Source organism: Erinaceus europaeus, chromosome 16 (genome assembly GCF_950295315.1).
Source record: "Erinaceus europaeus chromosome 16, mEriEur2.1, whole genome shotgun sequence".
NCBI classification, from domain to species: domain Eukaryota; kingdom Metazoa; phylum Chordata; class Mammalia; order Eulipotyphla; family Erinaceidae; genus Erinaceus; species Erinaceus europaeus.
Window position 1 is genome coordinate 70974487 of NC_080177.1, and position 24610 is coordinate 70999096.

Here is a 24610-nt window from a genome sequence, read left to right on the forward strand (position 1 = left end):
TCGCCCCCTTTTCGCACATAGGGGTAAAAGGACCCAAGAGAAGTAAAACAAGCATCGCAGGTAGTGGCGACACTCAGAAATAGTCTGTCAGTGACACGTGTCTAGGAACCCCAGAAAAATCTCCAAAATCTTTTGTTTTTTAATTGAGGGGGTTAATGCTTTACAGTGCCATCATTGACATATGCATACTATTTCATTATGGAACAGGCCCCCAAAGTTTTCTTCCTATTCTCTAACTCCCCGGTGTCCTTTGCTTCCGTCCAATACACCACGTCCAAGAACCTCTGGTCGCGGAAACTGGTCCCACAGTCTAGAATCCCCCTCACTTCCGGCAGGTTAAGTCGGCCCTAGAGTCCCGCCCACGTCCCATTGTCCTCCAAAGTGATTTACATATCGGTTCTTTTATTGGCTACTTAGCAAACACTCGCTCCTTTCATTGGCTGACTTTGCTCCGGGGGCTGTACGCTACGGAGATCGAGGTACAAAACCCCTCTATTTCCGCTTCCGGTTTCCCTCCGGCGCCATGGCGACCGTCTGGGGATGGAAATATTTACCAGCATTATGCAGGTGCCGCCGCGGTCTTGGTCTGGCTCCTCGATCCCGAGTAAGTGTCGGTTTTCCAATCTCTTGGGGGAGACTCTGGGTCTCGGATCAGCTCACCTGCCTGTAATGACGGACCCCAGCCTTTCTTTCCCCACTTGCAGGCTCTCAGCGCCCTCGTGCCCGGTGTATCGCAGGTGGATAACACATCCGATTTTCTGGGGAAGAAGCCGCATCGCCGACACCCCGGAATCCTGAAGCTGCGGTGCGTGCAGCTGCCGAAAGCACTGACGGACGCCGCACGGTCGCTGCTGCAGGGTGAGAAGAGCGGGGACGGGACTTGCATGTGTGCAATGCCGCTTTCCGTCTTTTTATTATTTATTTTTAACTAGAGCACCGTTTAACACTGGGATGTGGTGGTGCGGGGGATTGAACCTGGAACCTCGGAGCCACAGACATCCGAGATGTTTGCGTAACCATTATGCTACCCCCTCTCCGCCGCTTTTCATCTTTGGTGCGTAGAGAGCTTGGTGCCCAGTGTGGAGACGCAGGTACAAGCACTGACCAATTATCTCTGGAGCCGGCATTTACCTGTAGAGCCAGAAGAGTTACAGCGACGGGCCGTAGAACTTGAGAATAAAATACTGGAAACTCCAGGTAAGATTTAAGGAACGCATGGGCCACATCGACAGATCAGTGGGAAAAGAACAGAAAATAATTTTTAGTATTTATTTATTTATTCCCTTGTGTTGTCCCTGTTGTTTTATTGTTGTAGTTATTGTTGTTGTCGTTGTTGGATAGGACAGAGAGAAATGGAAAGAGGAGGGGAAGACAGAGAGGAGGAGAGAAAGACAGACACCTGCAGACCTGCTTCACCACCTGTGAAGCGACTCCCCTGCAGGTGGGGAGCCGGGGGCTCGAACCCGGACCCTTTCGCTGGTCCTTGTGCTTTGCAGCCACGTGCACTTAACGCGCTGCGCTATCGCCGGACTCCCCAGATAATAATTTTACATCCTTAATTATCTTACTTGATTTTTGGGGACTGAGCATATACTAACAGTAATTTCTTACTAAGAGAAGATAGGTTACTTCAGAGATTTGGGTAGGGTCAACTTAGCTTCAGTATCATAAAAATCTAGATCTTTGTTGTTGTTTTCCCCCCCACCCCCCACGTCAGTTTTTATTCAGATGAAAATAAAATCCCTACATGGCTCCCTCTCCAGTACTAAAACCCTCTTTTAGAGGCATAGAAAGGTGCGTTTAATTCATCAAGTTGTTTTCATGAATATGGCCTCCTTCAATTTAAAGGCTCACCATTTACCCATCTTGTAATCCCTACAGTAGATAAAATAGTAATTCGTTGAAATCATGAGACTTTTAAGATTTTCAAACCCTTTTCCTCCATACAGGAACATTGGAGATGTAGCAGCCTTAAATTTGAGGATGTGAGAAAATCTACAAAATATTATACTCATTCTATCCTTGAAATCTCAATATCATCTCCATTTAATGTAGAGCAAAGCCTGTGGAATAGTGCTGGTTGCACTGAATGTTAGCAGCGTGATACTGTTAGGAGCAAACTACCATCTGGTACACACTAGTGATGGTAGTGGCCAGTCTTCCTTGAAATTTCTCTAGCTTTGGCATCTCTGGGTGGGTGTTGAGTAGAAATGGGTGCACAGTGTGTTCAAATATTGCATCTGAGCCCTGCCCTTCTAGCTTCTCACTTCCAGTCCTTATTCTCATTCAGACTTATCTCTGACTGAGGAGAAACTTCGTGGGACGGTGCTGCGTACTCTGCGCAAAACTACCTACCATTGGCAAGAAGTGAGGTAAGGGGGATGAGAAGGGCTGCAAAAGAAGGAAAAACTTAACTTTAGGAGGAGAGTTGGAGAAGTATAGTAATACAGTTTAGGATTTGAGAAAGTTAACTAGTGTGGAGTGATCTCAGAACACTGCTGACGTTTCACGTGAAAGCACCGCACTGGAAGAATACATTCCAGGTTTAATTCCCAGCATTCCAAAGATTAAGTTTCCAAAATTTTAAAAGGTAGCTATGGAAACATAAAGATTATTTTCCAGTGACTATGACTTGACATTTTTTTTTTTTTTTTGTTACCAGTGCACTGCTCAGTAGTACTGGTGGTAGAGGGAGTGAACCTAGGACATGGGAGCCTCAGGCATAAGAGTTTGCATAGCCACTATGCTATCCCCGTGCCCCACCAAACTGTTTAATTAGAGAAAACAACCTTGGGAGTCAGTCAAACCCAATGCGTATTAAGCCACCGGAATGGGTTGTGACTAATTTATGGGTTGTGACAATACTTGCAGTATTGAGTTTCAGTATTTAGGTTTGAAATAAAATGTGGTGCTACCACTAAAAAAAAAGTCAATTTATAAATAAATATAATATGGAACCTGCAAGATACCTCACCTGGGAGAACGCCTGCTCTTCTATACGTGACCAGATTTGAACCCAGTTCCCACCACATTAGGGGATGCAGCTGCCTCTCTCTCTGTCTCCTTTCCTTTTTTTTTTTTTGAATTGGGATTAATGGTTTACAGTAAATACTGTTGTTGGTGCATGTATAAAGTTTCTCAGTTTTCTACAAAACACTCACCATCCCCAATGACTTTACTTTTTCTGGCAGCTACAATGAGGGACTGAGCCTGTTGTACATGGCCGCAAGACTAGATGGTGGCTTTGCAGCAGTCTCCAGAGCTTTCCATGAGGTGAAAAATCTCTCAACTCCCAACATGATCCCTTTTACCATTGGTTCCCTTACTCATGGAGTAGTCTTCTTGTGGTCTGGGGAGTGGCATGTTGGTAGAACTTTGGGCCTGCAAACACTGGTCCTGATTACAGTATCAGATCTCTCTCACTTTTATTTATTTATTTTTTATTATTATCTTTACTTATTGGATAGAGACAGCCAGATATCAAGAGAGTGATAGAGAAGAGAGACAGAGAGATACCTGCAGCACTGCTTCACCACTCGCAAAGCTTTCTCCCTGCAGGTGGGGACCAGGGGCTCAAGCCCAGATCTTTGCGCATTGTAATACGTGCGCTCAACCAGGTGTGCCACCACCCAGCCCCTCTCTTACTCTTTAGGTTATGAAATACATATTTTTGTCTTCCCCCTAAACCACTGCTCAGGTCAGACTTATGGTGGTGCTGGGGAATTAAACCTGGAACCTTGTAGCTTCAGAAATGAAAAATCTATTTGCATAACCATTATGCTATCCCCCAATCCTACTTTTATTTATTTATTTAAATATTTATTTATTCCCTTTTGTTGCCCTTGTTTTTTTTTTTATTTTATTGTTGTAGTTATTGTTGTCGTCGTTGGATAAGACAGAGAGAAATGAAGAGAGGAAGGGAAAACAGGGAAGAGAAAGATAGACACCTGCAGACTTGCTTCACTGCTTGTGAAACGACTCCCCTGCAGGTGGGAAGCTAGGGGCTTAAACCAGGATCCTTACCCTGGTCCTTTGCGCCGCCTACACTTAACCCATTGCGCTACCGCCTGACTCCCCCTAATTTTATTTTTTATTATTTTACTTTGTTTTTACCAAAGCACTATTCAGCTCTGGTTTATTCTGGTGCGGGATATTGAACTTGGGGCTTTGACGCCTCAGGCATGTGAGTCTCTTTGGATAACCATTATGCTATCTCTGGTCCCTGAATTATTTTTTTCAAAGTAGTGTTCTGAGTAGTAGTATTTATTTTTGGGTAGAGAGAAAGAGAGAGACCTACCAGCCAACTTGCAGCACTGCTTCACCAATTTGACAATTCCCACCATGTGGCTAGGGGCTGGAACCCAAGTCCTTGCACACTTAGAATCAGTTTCTTACAAGTTTCCTATTTTACTTTATAAAGTGTTTACATTTAGTCTCAAAAAAAAAATTCATAACCTGTCTTCAGTGTCCTGCTTCCCTGATTCATGTGTACTAGGGCCTATGTGACTACCTGCTTATCTACTGTGAGTTCATATTTCTTCAGATCCAGGCTCGAGTTCCAGACTTCCAACCACAAACTTTAATGGACTTTGGCTGTGGTACTGGCTCTGTTACCTGGTAAGCGTCTTCCTTCTGTTCTGTCTCTTATCAATTCTTGCTCTAGACAACCATGATCATTCCCATTTATTTAAGGGACAAAGGGAGATGGGGGGGGGATTATGAGAGCCCCAGAACATCACTCAAGCAATATATTGCCAGGGACTGAACTCACCCTCATCTTGAAAGTCCCAGTACTACCCATTGTGCCACCTATTGGGTTGCAAGGCCTATACATAAAAATAAAATTAAAAAAAATTAAAAGAAGAGTAGGGAGATTAGTTCATTTGGAAGCACAGCACTTTGCTGTGCATGAGGACCCAGGTTCAAACTTTTTTTTAAATATTTATTTATTTACTTATTCCCTTTTGTTGCCCTTGTGGTTTTATTGTTATAGTTACTACTATTGTCATTGGTCGTTGTTGGATAGGACAGAGAGAAATGGAGAGAGGAGGGGAAGACAGAGAGGGGGAGAGAAAGACAGACACCTGCAGACCTGCTTCACCACCTGTGAAGCGACTCCCCTGCAGGTGGGGAGCTGGGGGCTCGAACCGGGATCCTTACGCTGCCGGTCCTTGTGCTTTGTGCCACATGCGCTTAACCTGCTGTGCTACCGCCCGACTCCCCAGGTTCAAACTTCTGTCACCACAGGGAAACACCATACTTAAGTACATGCTGTGCTCTCTCTCTTTTTAAACAAATCTACTGATAGCAGTAAGATTTCACAGAGGCAAAAGCATATGTATATATAAATTAAGTCTAGCACACAGGTTACATATAATCTATTTTTGCCTACAAGTCGTTTTTTGTTTGTGTTATGAGTTGTAGATGAAATAAGAAAAGTGTTGTGGCAACCGAGGAGGTAGAACAGTAGATGAAGCATTAGACTCTCGGAACTCAGTCCCTGGCATTGCATATGCCAGAGTGATTCTCTGGTTCTCTCTTATTCATAAATAAATAACGGGAGGGAGGGAGGTGTGGGAGGAAGAACGGAAAGAAATAGTGGACCCGGAAGGTAGCTAAATGATGAAGCACAGGGCTTGCAGGTATGAGGTCCCAAGTTCATTTCTGGGCACCACATATGTCACAGTGATGCTCTGGTTCTCTCCTGCCCTCTCTCACCCCAACGCATAAATAATAACTCTTCATATTTACTTATTTATGAGAGAGCCAGACAGAAAACAGACCTGAGCACTCACTACTCAGCTCTGGATTATGGTGGTGCTTGGGATTGAACCTGGCGCTTCGGGTATTAGGCTTGTGAACCCTGTGTCATTCATTGAGCTATCTCACCAGCCCTGTAAGTCAGCTCCTTCCCTCCTCTCTTCTCCTTCCTCTGTTTGAATCATTGTTGGTTTTTTCAGTGGTTTTAAGAGATCACTTGTTATTGGGGATAGAGGATCTCTTGTAGGGATGAATCTTTGTCATGAGAACAAGTGACTCATATTTTGCCATTTTAGGGCTGCTCATAATATTTGGGGCCAGAGCTTACAAGAATATTTGTGTGTGGACAAATCAGCCGCCATGCTGAATTTGGCAGAAAAGCTACTGAAAGGTGAGGACAACTTCAGAAGCCAGACAGTCCACCTTCTGCACCGCATAAGGATCTTTGGTCCATAGTCCCAGAGGGATAAAAAATAGGGAACTGTGCATTGGTGGTGACACTGTAGGTTAAGAGCACAAATAGTACAAAGCACAAGGACCCATGCAAGGAGCCCAGTTCAAGCCCCCGGCTCCCCACCTGCAGGGGGGTCACTTCACAAGCCATGAAGCAGGTCTGCAGGTGTCTGTCTTTCTCTCCCTCTCTCTTCTATCTTCCCCTCTCAATTTCTCTTATTATTGAATTTAAAAAAGGCCACTAAAAGTGGTGATTCGTAGTGCCAGCACCAAGACCAGCAATGGATGCAAAAAAATGAATAGGGGACTTTCCAGTGGAGGAGATGGGATACAGAACTCCGGTGGTGAGAACTGTCTGGAATTGTACCCCCTTATCCTACAATCTTGTTAATCATTATTAAATCACTAATAAAGTAAATATATTTTTTTTTAAAGATGAAAGGCTTTTCCAAAGTTGACATTGTTAAGAAAGCATAGGAATATTTTTTCAGGTGTTTTTATTGGGGAGTAGAGGGTAAGGTTAAAAGTTAAAGGTGAGGTAGAGACCTTTGCTGAATTGTTTCTGGTTTAGATAAAATTAACAAGACAGGAAATCTGATACTCTCCCTGTTCTTTTTAGAATTTGCTTATTTTTAAGTATTTTATTTTTGAGAGATTTTATACAGAGAGACACCAGAGCACTGCTCAGCTCTAGCTTATGGTGGCGTGGGGGATTGAACCTGGGACTTCAGAGCCTCAGGCATGAAAGTCTGTTTGCAAAACCATTGTGCTGTCTACCCCCACCCAGTGTTTTTCTTTATTCTCAGATCCATATTATCAGATTGTCACAGTTTATACCTAAACAGTCATAATTACCATATCTTTATTTCCCTCTGCAGGTGGCTCAGAATCTGGGGATCCTTGTATTCCAGGTGTTTTTTTTAGACAGTTTCTGCCTGTGTCACCCAAGGTAAGTGACAATGTTTAGAGTACACTGAGTGTAGTTTTTGGCAGATGGAAAGCTGTAACTTGAGTTTTTTTCAATCCAATGGTGAATGTTAAAACTTAAAGAAGGGGGGCCTGGTAATGGCAGACTTGGTTGAGTGCACATGTTAACAATGCACAAGGAACCAGGTTCAAGACCCTGGTCCCCACCTGCAAAGGGAAAGCTTTGCAAGTGGTGAAGCAGTTTTGCAGGTGTCTGTCTCCATCACTATAGCCCCCTTCCCTCTCAATTTCTGGCTATCTCTATCCAATAAATAAATACAATTTAAAGAAAAGAAGATTAAAGAAAGCAGAAGGAGACTGGGGAGATAACAGTGGTTCACATAACAAATTTATGCCTGAGGCTTGGAGATTCCAGGTTCAATTCCTGGCACCATCATAAGCTAGATTTGAATAGTGCTCTGGCTAAAAGGGAGGAAAGAAGGGATGGGCGGGTAAGAAACTGTAGGGGATAGAATCTTGTTGTGCTCTTGAAGCAGAGACGTTTTCCTTGTTCTGGCCCACAGGTACAGTTTGATGTGGTGGTATCAGCCTTTTCCCTAAGTGAGCTGCCCAGCAAGACTGACCGCCATGAAACAGTTCAAACCTTATGGCGCAAGACAGGTCGTTTTCTGGTGAGTTCCAATTCCTTTTGTCCTTCAAATATTAAAACAGATTCATAGGTTTTGTGCTTTTCCTTATTTCTCTCCATTCTTCTTATTTTATTGGGGGGGGGGGGGCGGGGGCAGGTAACGGTTTACACTTTAGTCTTTTAACATGTAGACACAACCTCTCATCTCCCGTCTTCCTCAGAGTCCTTTGCTTTAGTGCAATACCCCACACCCAATGCAAGTTTCACCTTATGTTTTCCTTTACTGGTTTGTGTGTGTGTGTGTTTTGTTTTGTTTTTTATTTTGTTTTTGGTTTTGCCTCCAGGATTATTACTGAGGCTCAGTGCCTACACTGTGAATCCACTGTTCCTGGAGACCATTTTTTTCCATTTTTGTTGCCCTTGTTGTTGTATTTATTGTTGTTATTGAATAGGACAGAAAGAAATTGAGAGAGGAGGGGGAAGACAGAGGAGGACAGAAAGATAGACACCTGCAGACCTGCTTCACCGCTTGTGAAGCGAACCCCCACACACACACAGGAGGGGATCCAGGGGCTCCAACCGGGATCTTGGCGCCTGTCCTTGCACTTGGCACCATATGCACTTAACCTGCTACGCTACCACCCAGCCCCCTCCTTTACTGTTCTTTGTTCTTAAGTTCCACTTATAAATGAGATCTGTCAGTGGGCATCTGGGTTGTTTTCTAAGTTTGGGCTATTGCAAGTGGTACTGCTGTGAACCATTGTGTGCATGAGTCTTTTCAGATAGGCATTTTTGTTTTCCATGGGTAAACCCATAGGAGAGGGATTGCTAACATTCTGATGAATCTCCAGACTGTTTTCCATAGGGTGGGGCCAACTTATATTCCAACCACAGAGTCCCTCTCCATGACCCCCTCCCCCTAACACCCTCTCCACTGACCAACAATTGGTGTTCCTGTCTTTTTTTTTTTTTTTTTGTACCAGAGCTCTACTCAGCTTTGGTTTAGGGATCCTTAGGCATGAGAGTCTCTTTGCATAACCATTGTGCTATCTACCCTCACCCTCTGCCTTTTCTAATGTGTGACATTCTCACAGGTATAAAGTGGTATCTCATTATGTTTATTTACACTTCCCTAATATCAGTGACTGAGCTTTTTTTTTTTTTTCTTTTCATGTCTGTTGGCCCTTTGGATCTCTTCTGTGGGGAAGATATAGCCCCATATCTTCCCCCTCAGTTTTCAATGCAGTTGTTTGTCTTTTGACTGTTGAGTTGGGTGAGTGTTGTTAAAATTCGGTGGCTCCAGCTGGCCGGGCTAGCTTCACGGGCGAGTAACAGAGATGACCAGAGATGTACAGCTGGGCAGAAAAGCTGTATTTCTTTATTCAGGAACAACGATTTATAAACTAAGACAAACTAATCACCAAACAGAACTCTGCTGCCTTTTTCCCCGCGGCGGCGCCAAGAACTCTCTCTAACTCTGTAACTCTGGAACCCTCTCGGGGTTCCTTGGGGCGGGGCCAAGCGGGCCCGTGAAACTAACTGGACTGATCCAATTCTCTTGGCGGGGGAGAGCTAGAACAAACCAATGTAAAGCATACAACAGGTGAGTTCGTTTTGAATTTTGAATTATCAGACCGCCGTTTGATGTGTTGACACATAAAGTTTTTTCTTTGCGGTAGTGATTTCTCCTGCGTAGATCCTATTAGGGCTCCATCCTCATCCCATATAAAAAGTCTGCTCCACCTGCGAGTGCTCTTACAGAGCTCCTGACACCTCTACTTCCCTGTAACCCAAGGCTTCTGTTTATTTTCCCCACTTGGGGACAGGTATTGGTGGAGAATGGAACAAAAGCTGGTCACCACCTTCTCATGGATGTCAGGGACCTGATCCTGAAGGTAAATTTCTTTGTGCTCTTTTTATTCTATCCATATCACCCCAAATAGCCCCAGTCACTCCTACTCCCTTGAAAACTGAAGAAGCTGCCTTAAGGGCGCCTCTGTGCTACCTCCTGGGCTGTCTGTGACTGCCTTTAACACTACACATAGCAGGGTTGAAGAGTTAGGAGAGATTTTTTTTATAAATATTTATTTATTCCCTTTTGTTGCTCTTGTTGTTTTATTGTTGTAATTATTGTTGTTATTGATGTTGTTGTTAGGACAGAGAGAAATGGAGAGAGGAGGGGAAGACAGAGAGGGGGAGAGAAAACAGACACCTGCAGACCTGCTTCACTACTTGTGAGCCAACCCCCTTGCAGGTGGGGAGCCAGGGGCTCAAACCGGGGTCCTTACACCAGTCATTGTGCTTTGTGCCACCTGCGCTTAACCCACTGCGCTACCACCCGACTCCCAGTTAGGAGAGATTTTTAACTTACACTTTGAACGTTTAAAAAAAAAAAAAAAGGATTTTCCTACCTCTTAGCTAGAGTAGCAGAGAATCCAGTCTCTTTTGGACAGTAAAGGCCAGTGCATAATCATAAATTTAATTGTTCTGAATCGGGATTGGAGAGTAGAGGGTGCTGACAAAGGAGCACATCATACTGTGTGCCAAGTCCTGCCTTTTGTTAGGAATATTAGAGAGCAGCCAGCTTAACTCAGAACACAGGCAATGATTGTCAAAACTGAAAAAGTACAGGAATCTTCAGGAAAATTCAGAGATTGAATTAGGAGAATAGAACCCCCCAAACCCAGGTTGGTTTGTTTGTTTGTTCTTTCCCCAGGGAAAAGAGAATTCACCTTTAAACCCTCAACCAGCTTTTGTCTTTGCCCCAGTAAGTATTACTTCTGCCTACCCCACCATTCAGAGATTTGAACTCAGCTGTGGTCAGAAAAAGTAAGGCGGTAAAGCCAAGCCGGCCCTTCACTCCTTGTGCCCACCATTCTCTTATTGATTGTCCTCACTTGATGCTCCTATGCTTCCTATTCCCTAGACCACCTTAACATTATTATTTTTAGTGAGAGAGAGAGAGAGAGATGCAGAGCCCTGCTCAGCTCTGGTTTATGATGGTGTTTGTGGGGGCGGAGGGGGGAGTCTGGGACTTTCGAGCCTCAGGCATGAAAGTCTTTTTGCACAACCATTATGCTGTCTCCCCCTGCCCTTCCCTAGACCTTCTTAACTCTCACTATGGGTTTCTCAGCTTATAGTGTATGGGTTTTTGCCTCACATCATGTCATTTCTGTGTTTGCAGTGCCCTCATGAGCTTCCTTGTCCCCAGTTGGCCTGTAGTTTTTCCCAGGCTTACCACCCCATCCCTTTCAGCTGGGTATGTATGCAGATGTTGGAGCAGGGATAAAGTAACCAGGGGAAACCGGAAGAGGGTTGGTGGAATCAAGCATGAGAGGAGCTAGAGAATTCTAGGGTCAGAAAAAGCATGCCTTAGAGAACATTAAAAAGGGTTGCAGGTATGGCAGCTTAAAATCTTTTTCCTGTACCTGCTTTTCGTCAGTGTCCTGTCTTTATCTTAGAGCAAGCAGCCAAAGGAAGAAAAGTTCTCAATGGTCATTCTTGCTCGGGGGTCTCCGGAAGAGGCCAACCGCTGGCCCCGGATCACTCAGCCTGTCCTTAAGCGGCCTCGCCACGTGCATTGTCACCTGTGCTGTCCAGATGGGCATAAGCAGCATGCCATCGTCACAGCCCGACGGCATGGCAGGTACAGAGGGTGTGACCAGAATTGGTGGGAGGTGGCAAGAACCTGCAGCCCGCACTGACCTCTCTTTCCATAGGGATCTGTACCGCTGTGCTCGTGTCAGTTCCTGGGGGGACCTTTTACCTGTGACCACTTCATCTGAGCTTCCTGCTGAAGACGTGCCTGAGAGCTGACAAGGAATGTATAATGAGGATTTTCTTCAGTCGTGCCTGCCAAGGTCCAATTTACCTGGTATCCAGGACAAGGGGTGCTGGGACCCTTACACGTCTGTTTATTTGAGGTTTTAATAATAGTAATAAAAAGTTTTCAAGTAATAAAATGGATTTTGTGTGTGTATGTTTCTTAATATGTATTTATCAATGATAGAGAACCAGAGTGTTACTGTGGTGCATGTAATGCCAGGGATTGAAGCTAAGGCCTCATGCTTATAAATCTAGCACTGTAGCCACTGTAACTTCCCTGACTTCAGCTCATGCAATTCTTAAAAGTGTGAAGTCCCAAATTCAGTCCTCGGCATCCTGTGTGCAAGAATGATGTTCTGGCTCTCACTACATAGAATCATACAGGGGGCTGGGTTGTGATACTGAGGTCAGAGATGACAGGAAGTTTCTGGAGGAACACAAACATTGCTACACCACACCAGAATACATGGGAAAAGAGGTTGTTTCACAAGAAATGGGAGTAGTAACAGGTGTGGGTGTGGCTTAGAAAGGAGGTGAAGGCAGGGCTTGGATGTTTATAAGCTAGACCTGTAGGCATGGCTTGCTTTCTCTGCTTAGGGAGCCTGCAATCATGTGAGTAATCTTTTTCTCAGCCCAAGTGTACTCCAATGTGGGTGTTCTCAATTTTCCCTAAAAAAAGTTTTAAAATCCTGAATTCATCCTGAATCCTGAATTCATCTGGTTTGCCAGATGTACTGGGGGGAATTACGAGTTTGAGCACCATGTTTAAAGGTTTGTCACAAAATCCCAACAAAGAATTGAAGAGAAAGCATATTGGGTGAGAGAGGCGGGGGGGGGGGGGGGGGGGGGGGGGGGGAAGAGCGCAAGTGCCTGGGGTGGGGCTAGGTGGTGGCACACCTGGCTGAGCACAGGTTACAATGCACAAGGACCTAAAATTCCCAGTCACACCTGCCAGGAGGAAAGCTTTGTGAATGATGAAGCAGGTCTGCAGTTGTCTCACTATTATCCCCTTCCCTCTCAAATTCTGGCAGTCTCTATCCAATAAATAAATAAAGATATTTTTAAAATTAAAAAAAGGGGGGAGCCAGGCAGTGGTGTACCTGGTTAAGTACTCATATTACAGTGCGCAAGTATGCAGGTTCAATCCCCTAGCCCCCACCTGCAGGAGGAAAGCTTCACAAGTGGTGAAGCAGGTGTTTCGCTGTCTCTCTCCCTCTCCCCTCTCAATTTCCTGTCTCTGTCCAGTAATAAATAAATATGTTTTAAAAAGAGCCTGAGAGCCCTTTATTCACACAATGGATGGCAGGCCCACCTGTGCAGAGAGCAAGCCACGCCCACAAATCTAGCTTATTAGCATTCAAGCCCCGCCTTCCCCCTCCTAAGTCACACCCACACCTATTACCACTCCCATTTCCTGTGAAACAGTTTCTGGCACGGTGCAGCAGTGTCTGTGTTCCCCAGGTACTTGTCTTTTTTTTTTCTTTTTTTTGCCTCCAGGGCTATCCTGGGGCTCGGTGTCTTCACTACAGATCCACTTTTCCTGCGAACATTTTTTTTTTTTCAATTTTTCAGATAGGACAGAGAAATTGAAAGAGAAGGGGAAGATAGAAAGGGGGTCCGGAGGTAGCGCAGCGGGTTACACTCATGTGGCATGAAGCGCAAGGACCAGCGTAAGGACCCCGGTTCGAGCCCCCGGGCTCCCCACCTGCAGGGGAATCAGGTCTGCAGGTGTCTTTTCCCCCCTGTCTTCCCCTCCCCTCTCCATTTCTCTCTGTCCTATCTTACAAGAACAATAAAAGGCAACAAAAGGGAAAATAAATATATATTTAAAAATTTTAATCTTTAAAAAAAGAAAAAGAGACACCTGCTTCACCGCTTGTGAAGTGACCCCCCCCCCCGCAGGTGGGGAGCCATGGGCTCAAACCGGGGATCCTTGGGCTGGGTGCTATGTGCACTTAGCCCAATGCACCAACGCCCAACCCCCCAACCCCGTTTTTTTTTCTTTATGGGACTAATGGTGTGCAGTCAACAGTAAAATACAGTAGTTTGCACATGTGTAACATTTCTCGGTTTTCCATCTCATAATTCAGACTCTAGCTCCTCCTCTGCCATCATGTTCCAGGACCTGAACACTTCGGGGACGTCTCCACCTCAGAGTTTTTTGTTTCTTTGTTTGTTTTTCTTTTTTAGCCCAATTTCTGCTTTGTATTACTTCCTGTCATTTCTGACCTTAACAGTGGCACACCTGCTTAAGCGCACATAGTACAGTGCAAAGGACCTGGGTTTGAGCCCCTACTCCCCACCTGCAATGGGAACATTTCACAAGCTGTGAAGCAGGTCTGCAGACATTTTTCTCTCCCACCCCTCTCCGCTTTTCTCTGTCCTATCAAATAAAATTGGGGGGGAGTAAAGGAAAATATGGCCACCAGGAGCAGTGGATTCATAGTGCAGGCATGATGGATGCCCCAGCAATAACCCTGGAGGGGAAATATATATATTTCTCCTGGCCTATCTTGTAATGAGGAGAATCTTTATATTTTTATTGCCTTTCTTCCCATACAAATCTCAAACTCAGTCTTTCCTGGGAAAATATTGCTGCTTCCATAAGAGACCAGCATTTCCCAAGGAGATATTGGGAAAGGTAAATCTTCTTCTGCCCTTAAAGCTTCTCTGTCAGCAGGTCAACTCATTCAATAATAAATAAGTAAACAATGGTTAGCGGAGGGAAATCTTAATTTTTGTATTGATAGGAACCCCCTATAAAGAGGTTCACATCTAGTCAAGGCAAAAACAAGTCTGTATTGGCATAGGGGTTTAGGGCTTCAAAGAGGAGGATAATTCAAAGGCTGATGCAAAGGTGGAAGGTGTTTTTTTGAAGGTGTTTTATAATTAGATGTCTGCCCTGCCATACAGAGGGGTCATAAAATTTTATTTCAGGAAACAACTTTCGTGGGAAAGGGCCCCTATCTGATTTTTTTCTAGGTGGTTAAGCAAGTTTTTCTTGAGCTTACAGGGTCTTCTTACTGCCCCTGGCTAACTTGTTTCAGCTAGAGAGACAGACTGACTGAGGGAAAGACCCCATAGCACCAACACTTCACCCACTGGGTCGTAAAGAGGACAAAGCAGACACCTTTCTAGGTGAGTTATCACACCTTACCAGCCCAAGCCTGCAGGGTCTTAAATGTCTTCAGTTCAAATAATCTACATACCAAAGCAGCGGCCTGTTCTCAACCACTTTCACGGTGACCTGGGGTGGTGGGAAAGCCGCCCCCAGCTCTCTGAGAACTGGCTCAACTGGTCTTGGGATTGTTATGTAGGCCATCTTAATCAGCTCCAGCCGGGTTTGCCTCATTTAAACGTTTACTTCAAAAGTGATCCCCATCAGGACAGAATCTTCCTGCTCCACCCATATATAGAGAGGCAGGACCCTTCAGTTTACTGGGCTCAATTTTCCCCCAGGCATGACTGTTCCAGAGCTAATTACTTAATCTGTCTTTTAAAAAATCCAGTTCCACTTCTATAAGCATATATAAGAAACAGGTCCAGTCAGAGGCTGTAACAGTATCAGTGTTCTAACACTATAAGTCACAGTTTACCACTAGACATTTCCATGCCTGAGGCTATTTTTCTGGGGCTTACAGGGAAGGACAACACTCCCTCTCAGCCCCGCCTCCTCCCTTCCCCCAGGTGGCCTCAAATCCCCTCTGAAAGGATGCTGGTTCAGGTATCAGATAGCAACCTATAAGGCTTGGGGAGGGGGGTGGGGGGGTGGAGAGGGTATGGAAGGCTTAGATCAAATGTCCTAAATGAGGCAGTTCTGTACAGAATTGTCATGAATCTACCATCAGCAGCCCCATGTTGGATTAGACCAGTTCAAGGCATGAACTAAAATGGTCCACAGCCCTTGGATTAGTCATGGTGCTGAAGAGGAGGAGAAGACAGAGCACCACCTGTGCATGGCAGAGAGGCTGGAGTTTCTGGTTTTCAAGATCAAGGGGGCGGGTGCCAGGGGAGGGGCCTCAGCTAAGGGGCAGGGCCCCAGTCAGCTATGCAAGGCTGTACAAGCCAGTGGAGGCCACAGGACTAGAAAGAGAATCCCAACAGTCTCACGAGATACACAAGTGGATACGCCAGCTTGGACCACCTGAGACACTACGCCTGCTCCAAAACTGGAGCTCCATTTGTCATTCCTAAGCCTCTTCATCCTGCCACTCCAAGGATGGATCCAGTGCTGGGAGCAAAGCTTGGCTGCCTGTTTGCCCTGCTGATCCTCACTCTGGTCTGTGGTCTGATTCCCATCTGCATCAAATGGTTCAAGATCGATGCAGCCACAGGTACACTCTACAGCATCTTTGTTCTTGTTAATTCTCACTTCACCCTCCCCTTCCCCAATAGACACACACACACACACACACACACACACACACACACACACACACTGATGCCTTGCTCTGAGTCTCTCGACATCCCCAAACTTGGTGTGTTGGGAACTGCCTGGTTATCTCTCTCTCTCTCTCTCTCCTTTATCTGTCTCCTCGTTGCCAACTGGATTGTAACTCCAGGTCGCCACCGTCGGATCCTCAGCCTCCTGGGCTGCACCTCTGCCGGGGTCTTCTTGGGAGCGGCGCTTATGCACATGACCGCGGAAGCCCTGGAAAACATTGAAGCAGAGATCAGGCTCGTGAGTCAGGTGAGCAAAAAAGGAAATGCCGAGCTACAGTGCTGTGAGGCCACAGTCAACAGAAGGAAAGGCAGGAAGGAGGAAAGTGATAGAGCAAGGATGAGGACCAGGTAGATGACAGCTCCTGTGTGGGGTGATGAAAACAGAGCAGGCTGGGCTTTCAGGAAAGCCGTGGAGCTGAGGGACAGGACAGGAAGCTAAAATGTGCTTATCCACCAGCTATCTTCTTATCTTTTTTTTTTTCCCTCTGTAGAACCAGACTACAAGTGAGGGGGATTCAGACGATGCCAGCTCTCAGTATGTGAGTATCTCCCACTAGCCCTATCTGGAGCATAAAGGAAACCAAAAACTTCCTTCAAGCCCTTCTGTGTAGAGTACAAGGAACCCTTCCTCTCCTCAGTGGGACCATTATAAAGGGAAGGTGGAGCCAACCCAGACCTTTGTGTTTCTGGAAGCTGAGAAAAGATTCTCACTCTGTTCTTTTATTCTTTTTCTCAACTCTTTTTTTAAATCTTTGTTTACTTATTTATTATTGGATAGAGACAGAGAGAAATTGAGAGGAGAGGGAGAGAGACACCTGTAGCCCTGCTTCACCACTTGTGAAACTCTCCCCCTGAAGATGGAAGCCAGGGGCTTGAACCTGGGTCCTTGTGCACTGTAATGTGTGTGCTTAACCCAGTGTACCACCACCTGGCCCCTTTCTCTCAACTCTTAAGATTCTTCAGATGGACCACAACATGGGCAACAAAATGGGAAAAATAGCCTCCAGGGGCAGTGGATTCATAGTGCTGGCACCGAGCCCCAGTGATAACCCTGGAGGCAAAAAAACAACAACAAAAAAAAGATTCCTCAGATGGTTTCCCATCTTTATCCTTTTTTCTTTTTAATATTTTGTTTATTTATTCATGAAGAAGATAGGCAGAGAAAGAAAGAACCAGATATCACTCTGGTACATGTGCTGCCAGAGACTGAACTCAGGACCTCATGCTTGAGAGTCCTGTACTTTATCTACTGAGCCACCTCCTAGACCAGGAGTGTTGGATTCTCAAGAATGTCCCAAGTTTGATTCCTAGCACCACATCATCACATGTTCCAGGATATTGTTGTTGTCGTTGTTTCTCTCATTAATAAATATATAAATATTAACACAAACAAACAAGCAAGTAAACAAAAGAACATGGGAAGCTACATGCCAGGGGATGATGCAGTGGGTAAGGTATGACACCCAAAAGCGTGAGGTCCTAAATTCATTCCAGAGATGCTCTAATTCTCTCTCCCTCCCTCCCTCTCTCATCTCTCTATCTTTCTCTCTCTCTCATTCACAAATACATCTTTTAAAAATACTAGAAACTATTAATAGAGAACCCAACACTGTCCACTGTGCCATTTCCCAGGCCAGTTGCCCATATTCTTTTTTTTTAAATATTTACTTATTTCCTTTTGTTGCCCTTGTTGTTTTATTGTAGTTATTATTGTTGTCATTGTTGGATAGGACAGAGAGAAATGGAGAGAGGAGGGGAAGACAGAGAGGGGGAGAGAAAGATAAACACCTGCAGACCTGCTTCACAGCCTGTGAAGCGACTCCCCTGCAGGTGGGAAGCTGGGGACTTGAACCGGGATCCTTCCGCCGGTCCTTGCGCTTTGCGCCACCTGCCCTTAACCCGCTGCGCTACCACCCTACTCCCCAGTTTCCCATAATCTAGCCCTGCCAACATTAGTCCCTCTCCAGCCCCTCCTAAGGCATGTCCTTATCTACTCTGAGCTGCATTCCCCTCCCCCCGCTTTTTTCTTTTTTACTAGACCCAACTTTTTCAAAGAGAGACAGAGAGAGGGGGGAGGAGGGGAGAGAGAGAGGGGCCACAGCTCTGGAGCTTTCCCCGGTGCTCTGTTACTCCCATGTGGATTACTGGGGGCTCGAACACGGGCAGTGTGCATTGCAAGGTCCTCCCAGATGAGCTCTATCGGTCCTTTTCCCTCCCCTTTTTCATGTTCCAGCATCACATTTTCCCATTCTGTCCCACCTCCCAATGCCACCTCAACCCACTCCCTGTCTTCCCACCTTTCCCCATCTCACCACCTCTCTTTCTGCCCATAGGTGGAATATCCTTATGGAGAGCTCATCATCTCCCTGGGCTTCTTCTTAGTCTTCTTTCTGGAGTCCCTGGCATTGCAGTGCTGTCCTGGAGCCGCTGAAGGAGCCACGCTGCAGGAGGAGGAGTGTGGGGCAGCTCATGCCTTCCAGCTTCAGAGCCACGGGCCTCTGCCCGCAACCCACAAGAGTCCCCTTCGAGCCCTGGTCCTCTTGCTCTCACTCTCCTTTCACTCCGTGTTTGAAGGGCTGGCTGTAGGGCTGCAGCCCACAGTAGTGGCCACTGTGCAGCTCTGTCTCGCTGTCCTGGCTCACAAGGGCCTTGTGGTGTTTGGTGTAGGCATGCGGTTGATGCAGTTAGGAACCAGATCACGGTGGGCTGTTCTCTCTATACTGTCATTAGCTCTCATGTCCCCTCTGGGTCTCACTCTGGGGATAGCAGTGGTTCAAGGCAATGCTGAAGGGGGCAGAGGCTTAGCCCATGCCATTTTGGAGGGTGTGGCAGCTGGTACCTTCTTATATGTCACCTTTCTAGAAATTCTGCCTCGGGAGCTAGCTAGCTGTGAGCCCCCGCTGGCCAAGTGGAGCTGTGTAGCTACTGGCTTTGCTTTCATGGCCTTTATTGCTTTGTGGGCCTAAGCTAGCGGTCCCTGACATTTCCAGTGTGTTGTTGTTTTGTCTTTTCTCTCTTTTTTTGTTTGTTTGTTTGTTTTTCCTACCAAAGTGCTGCTCATCTCTGGCTGTGGTGGTGCCAGGGATTGAACTTGGGACCTTGAGGCCTCAAACATAACCATTGTGCTATCTTCCTGGCCCTGATGGGCTTCCCTAGGGCATCTTCCTACCCCCAGGAAGTACATCCCAAATCACTCGGACATTTCTTCACTGAGAATTAAGTGACTTTCAGTAGGCTTCATCCCCATGAACTGAACTGGGATCTACATGAGCTCCCGTTTCCCATCCAGGACTAAGAAAAGGATGTTCAGGTCGAGTGCCTATCAACTGGTGGACTGAAATGGATTCCATCACTCCAGATTTGACCCTTGTCTCATTTTATGATCCTGTTTGTAATAAAATGCCCCTTCTACCTCTCCCACTCAGCCACATTCTATCTTATTTCTCTGGTTGCCTAGAAGCTTCCTGATGTGGACAGTGGGGGAATAGAGAGTGTAAGTGTTAGATGGAGAATTTCTTCAGAATATCTTCTGAAACTGGGGCCTCTAAACATTCTGTCAGTTATAAATCATGACCCCAGCATAAAACTGCTAAAATTTCAATAACCCTGTAATAATTTAGTCATACATTTGGGGGGAACAAAACTAAAACAAAACTTTTGAACCAGGTTTTCTGGCATTTAGAGGAGGGGTCTTTCAAACAGAAACCACAGGTAACAAGTGTGTGAGTGTGTGTGTATGTATTAGACACACACTCCCACTGCACTACCAATAGCTTTTCATCAGCTTCCTTAAAACCTATCTAGCACTCTGGGCTCCATCTGATTTCTGGTTTCCCTTTATTGCTTTTCTCTGAGTCCTGAATCCTTCCTGCTGCCTCGCGCGGAGGGTTAAGAAGCAGTGAGTTTGGAAATGAAGGAGGGGAGAAAGGCGCCAGCTAATCTCTTAAGGGTGATTACTTCCTTCGGCCCCACTTTCCCCCATGCCTCTGACTCCTCCCCACTAGACCAGTTGTCTTCAGCTTACATAATTTGTACAGTGTGTTGCTTCTCTTCAAAACGGCGCTAGTACAGTCACTGATTATCTGGAGCGGCTGAGCCAAAGGAAGAAAGGATATTTTGGACCTAATGAAACATCATGAAAGTAGAGGTGCGCCCTGTGAGCCTGTGAGCTCACACCACTTTGCCCACCTTGAGCATTTGCTGTGGAAGTCCAACTGTCCTAAACATGGACAAGTCTCCTCCTTGTCTTTCATTAATCCCAGTCCTCTCCTTACAAGCTAAGAAGTGCAAGCCACCACACGAACTTAGCCTACATACCATGGATCAACAAAAAGATAAGCTTCCGGCAAAACACATCTAGATGTCTGACACCAAGAATAATTCCCCTGAAGCATCAACTTATTCAATTTTCCCTTATATAGGAAATGTACTCGCATGGAATGCATTTATTTAGACAATGCTCAGAATATAGCAGGATCTCTGTAATGAGAACCTACTATGTGCTGGACACTGTGCTACTGTTTTAACATACACAAATTTCACCCAGTCTGCCAGTTAAATTTTTGTCCCTGTGATAAGTCCAGAAGGACACACTGAGAACTGTTAAACAATTTTGTTGCATAGCTGGCTGGCTTCAAGCCTATTTTTCCTGTGACTTTAAGAAGAGCTCAATATGTTGTTTCTTTCCTAGTTCCTTTAAAAAAAAAAAAAAAAAAAACAGTGCAGGTGGCACCAAGTGCAAGGACCGGAGTAAGGATCCCGGTTCGAGCCCCCAGCTCCCCACCTGCAGGGGAATTGCTTCACAGGCAGTGAAGCAGGTCTGCAGGTGTCTGTCTTTCTCTCCCCCTCTCTGTCTTCCCCTCCTCTCTCCTTCTCTCTGTGTTCCTATCGAACAACAACAACATCAGTAACAACAATAATAACTACAACAATAAAACAACAAGGGCAACAACACTCGTGAAGCTTTCGCCCTGCAGGTGGGGACCAGAGGTTTGAACCTAGATCCTTATGCATGGTAATATATGCACTTAAACAGGTGTGCCAACACCTAGCCTCTTTTGTACTTCCTTTCCTTTACTTCTTTTGCCTTTCTTTTCTTTTCCACCAAGGTTCTTGCTGGGTCTCATTATCTCTATGATTCCACACTTCCCTGTGACTCTTCCCCCCCCACCTCTTCCTGTCTTTCTCTTCCTTATAGAAATAGGGAGGGAGATAGACACATGAAACACTATTTCACTCCTCATGAAGCTTCCTCCCTGCAGGTGGGGACTAGAGGCTTGAACCTAGGTCTTGACACGTGGTAATATGTGTGCAGTACCAAGTGCACCACTTCCTGGCCCTTTGTCTCCCTATCTTACATGTCAGGGTCTATGATGTAAGCAGCATGCTGGATAATTGCTTAATAAAGGAAGTGGACAGGAAGGTGTGACTGTGTTTGGGCTGAGCAACAAATGATATCTTATGTTGGGCCTGACTAATGGGTATTACTAATCCGATGAGAAGGGAGCTGTGCCAGGAACTATAGAAGGCCACCCATTAAGAGCAAGGCCGTTAAGAGTGGGACAGAAATAGCCTATAGGGACAACAAGGAGATGAGAGGATACCTGATTCTCCTGTTAGTCTTTTTTTTTTTTTTAGTTGAGAAGCCCCTGATATTTCACTTTTAAAAAATATTTACTATTACCCAGTCCCCACCTGCAGAGGGGAAACAGCACAAGTAATGAAGCCGTGTTGCTGGCATTTCTCTCTCTCCATCTCTCTCCCTCTCTATCTCCCCCTTCCTTTCTCAAATTCTATCTGTCCTATCAAATAAAAAAAGAAAAAAGATAAAATGACCTCTGGGAGTGGTGAGTTCATCAGGCAGGCACCCAAGCACCAGCAATAACCCTGGTGGCAATAAAATTTTTTTCTAATTTAAAAACAATTTAATATTTTTTTTTACGATTAGTGATTCAAAAATAGTTTACAAAACCGTGAGTTTAAGGATCTTCCTTCTAGTCTTTGACCTACTGCATATATTTCTTATTGGCTAAACCCAAGTGGAAGCTGAAATACAAAAAGCGTCCTTAAGGAGGCACTGCAGGTATGTGAGCCTTCTGATGCACAGATCAAGACGAAATCTCAGGAGGCAAACAGGAATTTCCGGCATACCACCAATTCACTGGGCCTTTCCGCTTGTGTGGTGTTACCAGGACTTCAGAAGGCTGAGTGAGGAGGAACATTGCTGTACAGACTTCAGAGGTTTTTTGGTTTTGTTTTTTTTTTAATATTTATTCCCTTTTGTTGTCCTTGTTTTGTTGGTGTAGTTACTGTTTTTGTTGTTACTGATGTCATCGTTACTGGATAGGACAGAGAGAAATGGAGAGAGGAGGGAAAGACAGAGAGGGGGAGAGAAAGACACCTGCAGACCTGTTTCACCACTTGTGAAGTGACACCCACCCCCGCCCGGAGGGGAGGAGCCGGTGGGGGGGGGGGGGACTCGAACCGGGATCCTTATGCGGTCCTTGCACTTTGCGCCACCTACGCTTAACCTGCTGCACTACCGCCCACTCCTTTTGTTTCTTAACAGAGAACTGCTCGGCTCTGCCCTGTGGTGGTGCAGGAGACTGAACCCAGATATAAAAGTCTTTTGCATCGCCATTATGGTCCCCTGCCTCATTTTTTTTTACTTTAATTAGCAGTTTCATAGTGATTATCAAGATGATAACGGGTATAGTTACATATGACGCCCACCACCAAAGTTCTGTGCCCTTACCCTCACAACAATAAGCCCCACAGTCGCTTTAGAGAGTTAGCAATACTTTGAGTAGAGGGATGTGTATAACTAGAAGAGGCTTGAGCAAGTGCTATTGGTGCTGGGCTCTTCACTATGCTTCTGGGTCACTGCTGTTTTCAGCGTCTGAGGCAAGGGAGCAGAGGTTGGGAAACTTCAAGTACAAGTGAGTCATGTCCACTTTGCTTCCTCTGCTCCAAGGAGTCTTTAGATTCCCTTTTAACCTTCCCTGCTTTCAGCCACTTATGCTTGTTCTCCTTCACACATTTCCTTTCCCTGTCTCATGATTCCTGTCAACCAGGACCAGAACGACCTGTACCTTGAACCACATAGCATCAAGAGCTGGAGTGAAGCTAGAGAACAGTTCCACAGACCGAACATTAGGAGGCCAGGCGGTGGCGCACCTGGTTAAGCGCACACATGACAGTGCACAAGGACCCAGGTTCAAGCTCCTGGTCCCCCAACTGCAGGGAGAAAGCTTCACAAGCTGAGCAGCAGTGCTGCAGGTCCCTCCCCTCTCCTTTACCTCTCAGCTTCTCTCTATATCCAAAAAAAAAAAAAAAAATGAATATTAAAAAAAAAAGATGAGAAAGAGGGAATGAACATCAGGAATATGAAGAAAAGAAATAATCTCCACCACCAGCAAAAGATGAATCCTCACAAGGAGGCTAGAGGACAGGATAGAGGGTGGAGAAAAAGGAGTGAGATCTTTTAAAAGGAGGTTGGAGAGAGAAAGGCCAAGACAACCACGGGACAGGAGTGCCAGGTGAGACAGCGGGCGGCTGGGACTGAAAGCCGGATTGAGAGGAGATCCTTAACTCACTTGGCCTTAAGAAATGGGTTGCTGGGGGTTGGGCGGTCGCGCAGTGGGTTAAGTGCACATGGCACAAAGCACAAGGACCAGCTTAATGATCCTGACTGGAGCCCCCAGCTCCCCACCTGCAGGGGGGGTCTCTTCACAAGCAGTGAAGCAGGTCTGCAGGTGTCTATCTTTCTTTTCCCTCTGTCCTCCCCTCCTTCGATTTCTCTTTGTTATCCAATAACAACGACAGCAATAACAACAACAATAACAACGATAAACGACAAGGGTAACAAAAGGGAAATAAATAAGTAAATAAATAAATAAAATATTTCTGGGGGTCGAGCAGTAACGCAGCAGTTAAGCGCATATGATGTAAAACGCAAGGACCAGTGTAAGCATCCTGGTTCAAGCCCCCGGCTCCCCACCTGCAGAGGAGTCGCTTCAAAAGCAACTTTCTTTCCCCTCTGTCTTCCCTTCCTCTCTCAGTTTCTCTCTGTCCTGTCAACGACAGCAGTGACAATAATAACAATCACAACAACAGTAAAACAAGGGCAACAAAAGGGGGGAAATAGCCTCCAGGAGCAGTGGATTGATTCCTGCATCACTGAGCCCCAGCAATAACCCTGAAGGCAAAAAAAAGGGGGGGCGGAGTGAGTCAGGTGGTAGCTCAGCTGGCTAAGTGCTGGTGGCACAAAGTGCAAGGACCTGCGTAAGGCTCCTGGTTCGAGCCCTCGGCTCCCCACCTGCAGGGGAGTCTCTTCACAAGCGGTGAAGCAGGTCTGCAGGTGTCTATCTTTCTCTGTCCCTCTCTGTCTTCCCCTCCTCTCTCCATTTCTCTCTGTCTTATTCAACAACAACGACATCAATAACAACAATAATAAGTACAACAATAAAACAAGGGCAATAAAGAGAAATAAATAAATAAAAGAAAGAAATGGGTTTGGGGGGCCAGGTGGTGGCCTACCAGGTCAAACACACGTTACAGTGCCCAAGGACTGGA

General features: G+C 45.7%; 2 protein-coding genes across 3 annotated transcripts; both read left to right on the forward strand.

Moving 5' to 3' along the window:
* Window positions 1-491: 491 nt before the first annotated feature.
* On the forward strand, window positions 492-11734 carry METTL17 (methyltransferase like 17). The gene is made up of 14 exons (XM_007537833.3): window positions 492-604; window positions 705-858; window positions 1063-1197; window positions 2291-2372; window positions 3192-3273; window positions 4544-4617; window positions 6057-6151; window positions 7092-7162; window positions 7704-7811; window positions 9595-9663; window positions 10485-10535; window positions 10953-11027; window positions 11230-11414; window positions 11488-11734. The coding sequence occupies exons 1-14, from the start codon at window positions 524-526 to the stop codon at window positions 11582-11584; spliced, it is 1359 nt and encodes a 452-aa protein (XP_007537895.1). The 5' UTR covers window positions 492-523; the 3' UTR covers window positions 11585-11734.
* A 4059-nt stretch (window positions 11735-15793) lies between these two features.
* On the forward strand, window positions 15794-19453 carry SLC39A2 (solute carrier family 39 member 2). Of its 2 annotated transcripts, XM_007536849.2 has the most exons (4): window positions 15794-15927; window positions 16156-16283; window positions 16528-16575; window positions 18370-19453. In XM_007536849.2, exons 1-4 carry the CDS (start codon window positions 15813-15815, stop codon window positions 19000-19002), a joined length of 924 nt encoding a protein of 307 aa, XP_007536911.1. In that variant the 5' UTR covers window positions 15794-15812; the 3' UTR covers window positions 19003-19453. The 2 variants fall into 2 exon arrangements, with proteins under 2 accessions (XP_007536911.1, XP_060031331.1); XM_060175348.1 differs by lacking the exon at window positions 16528-16575.
* The last annotated feature ends 5157 nt before the right edge of the window (window positions 19454-24610 follow it).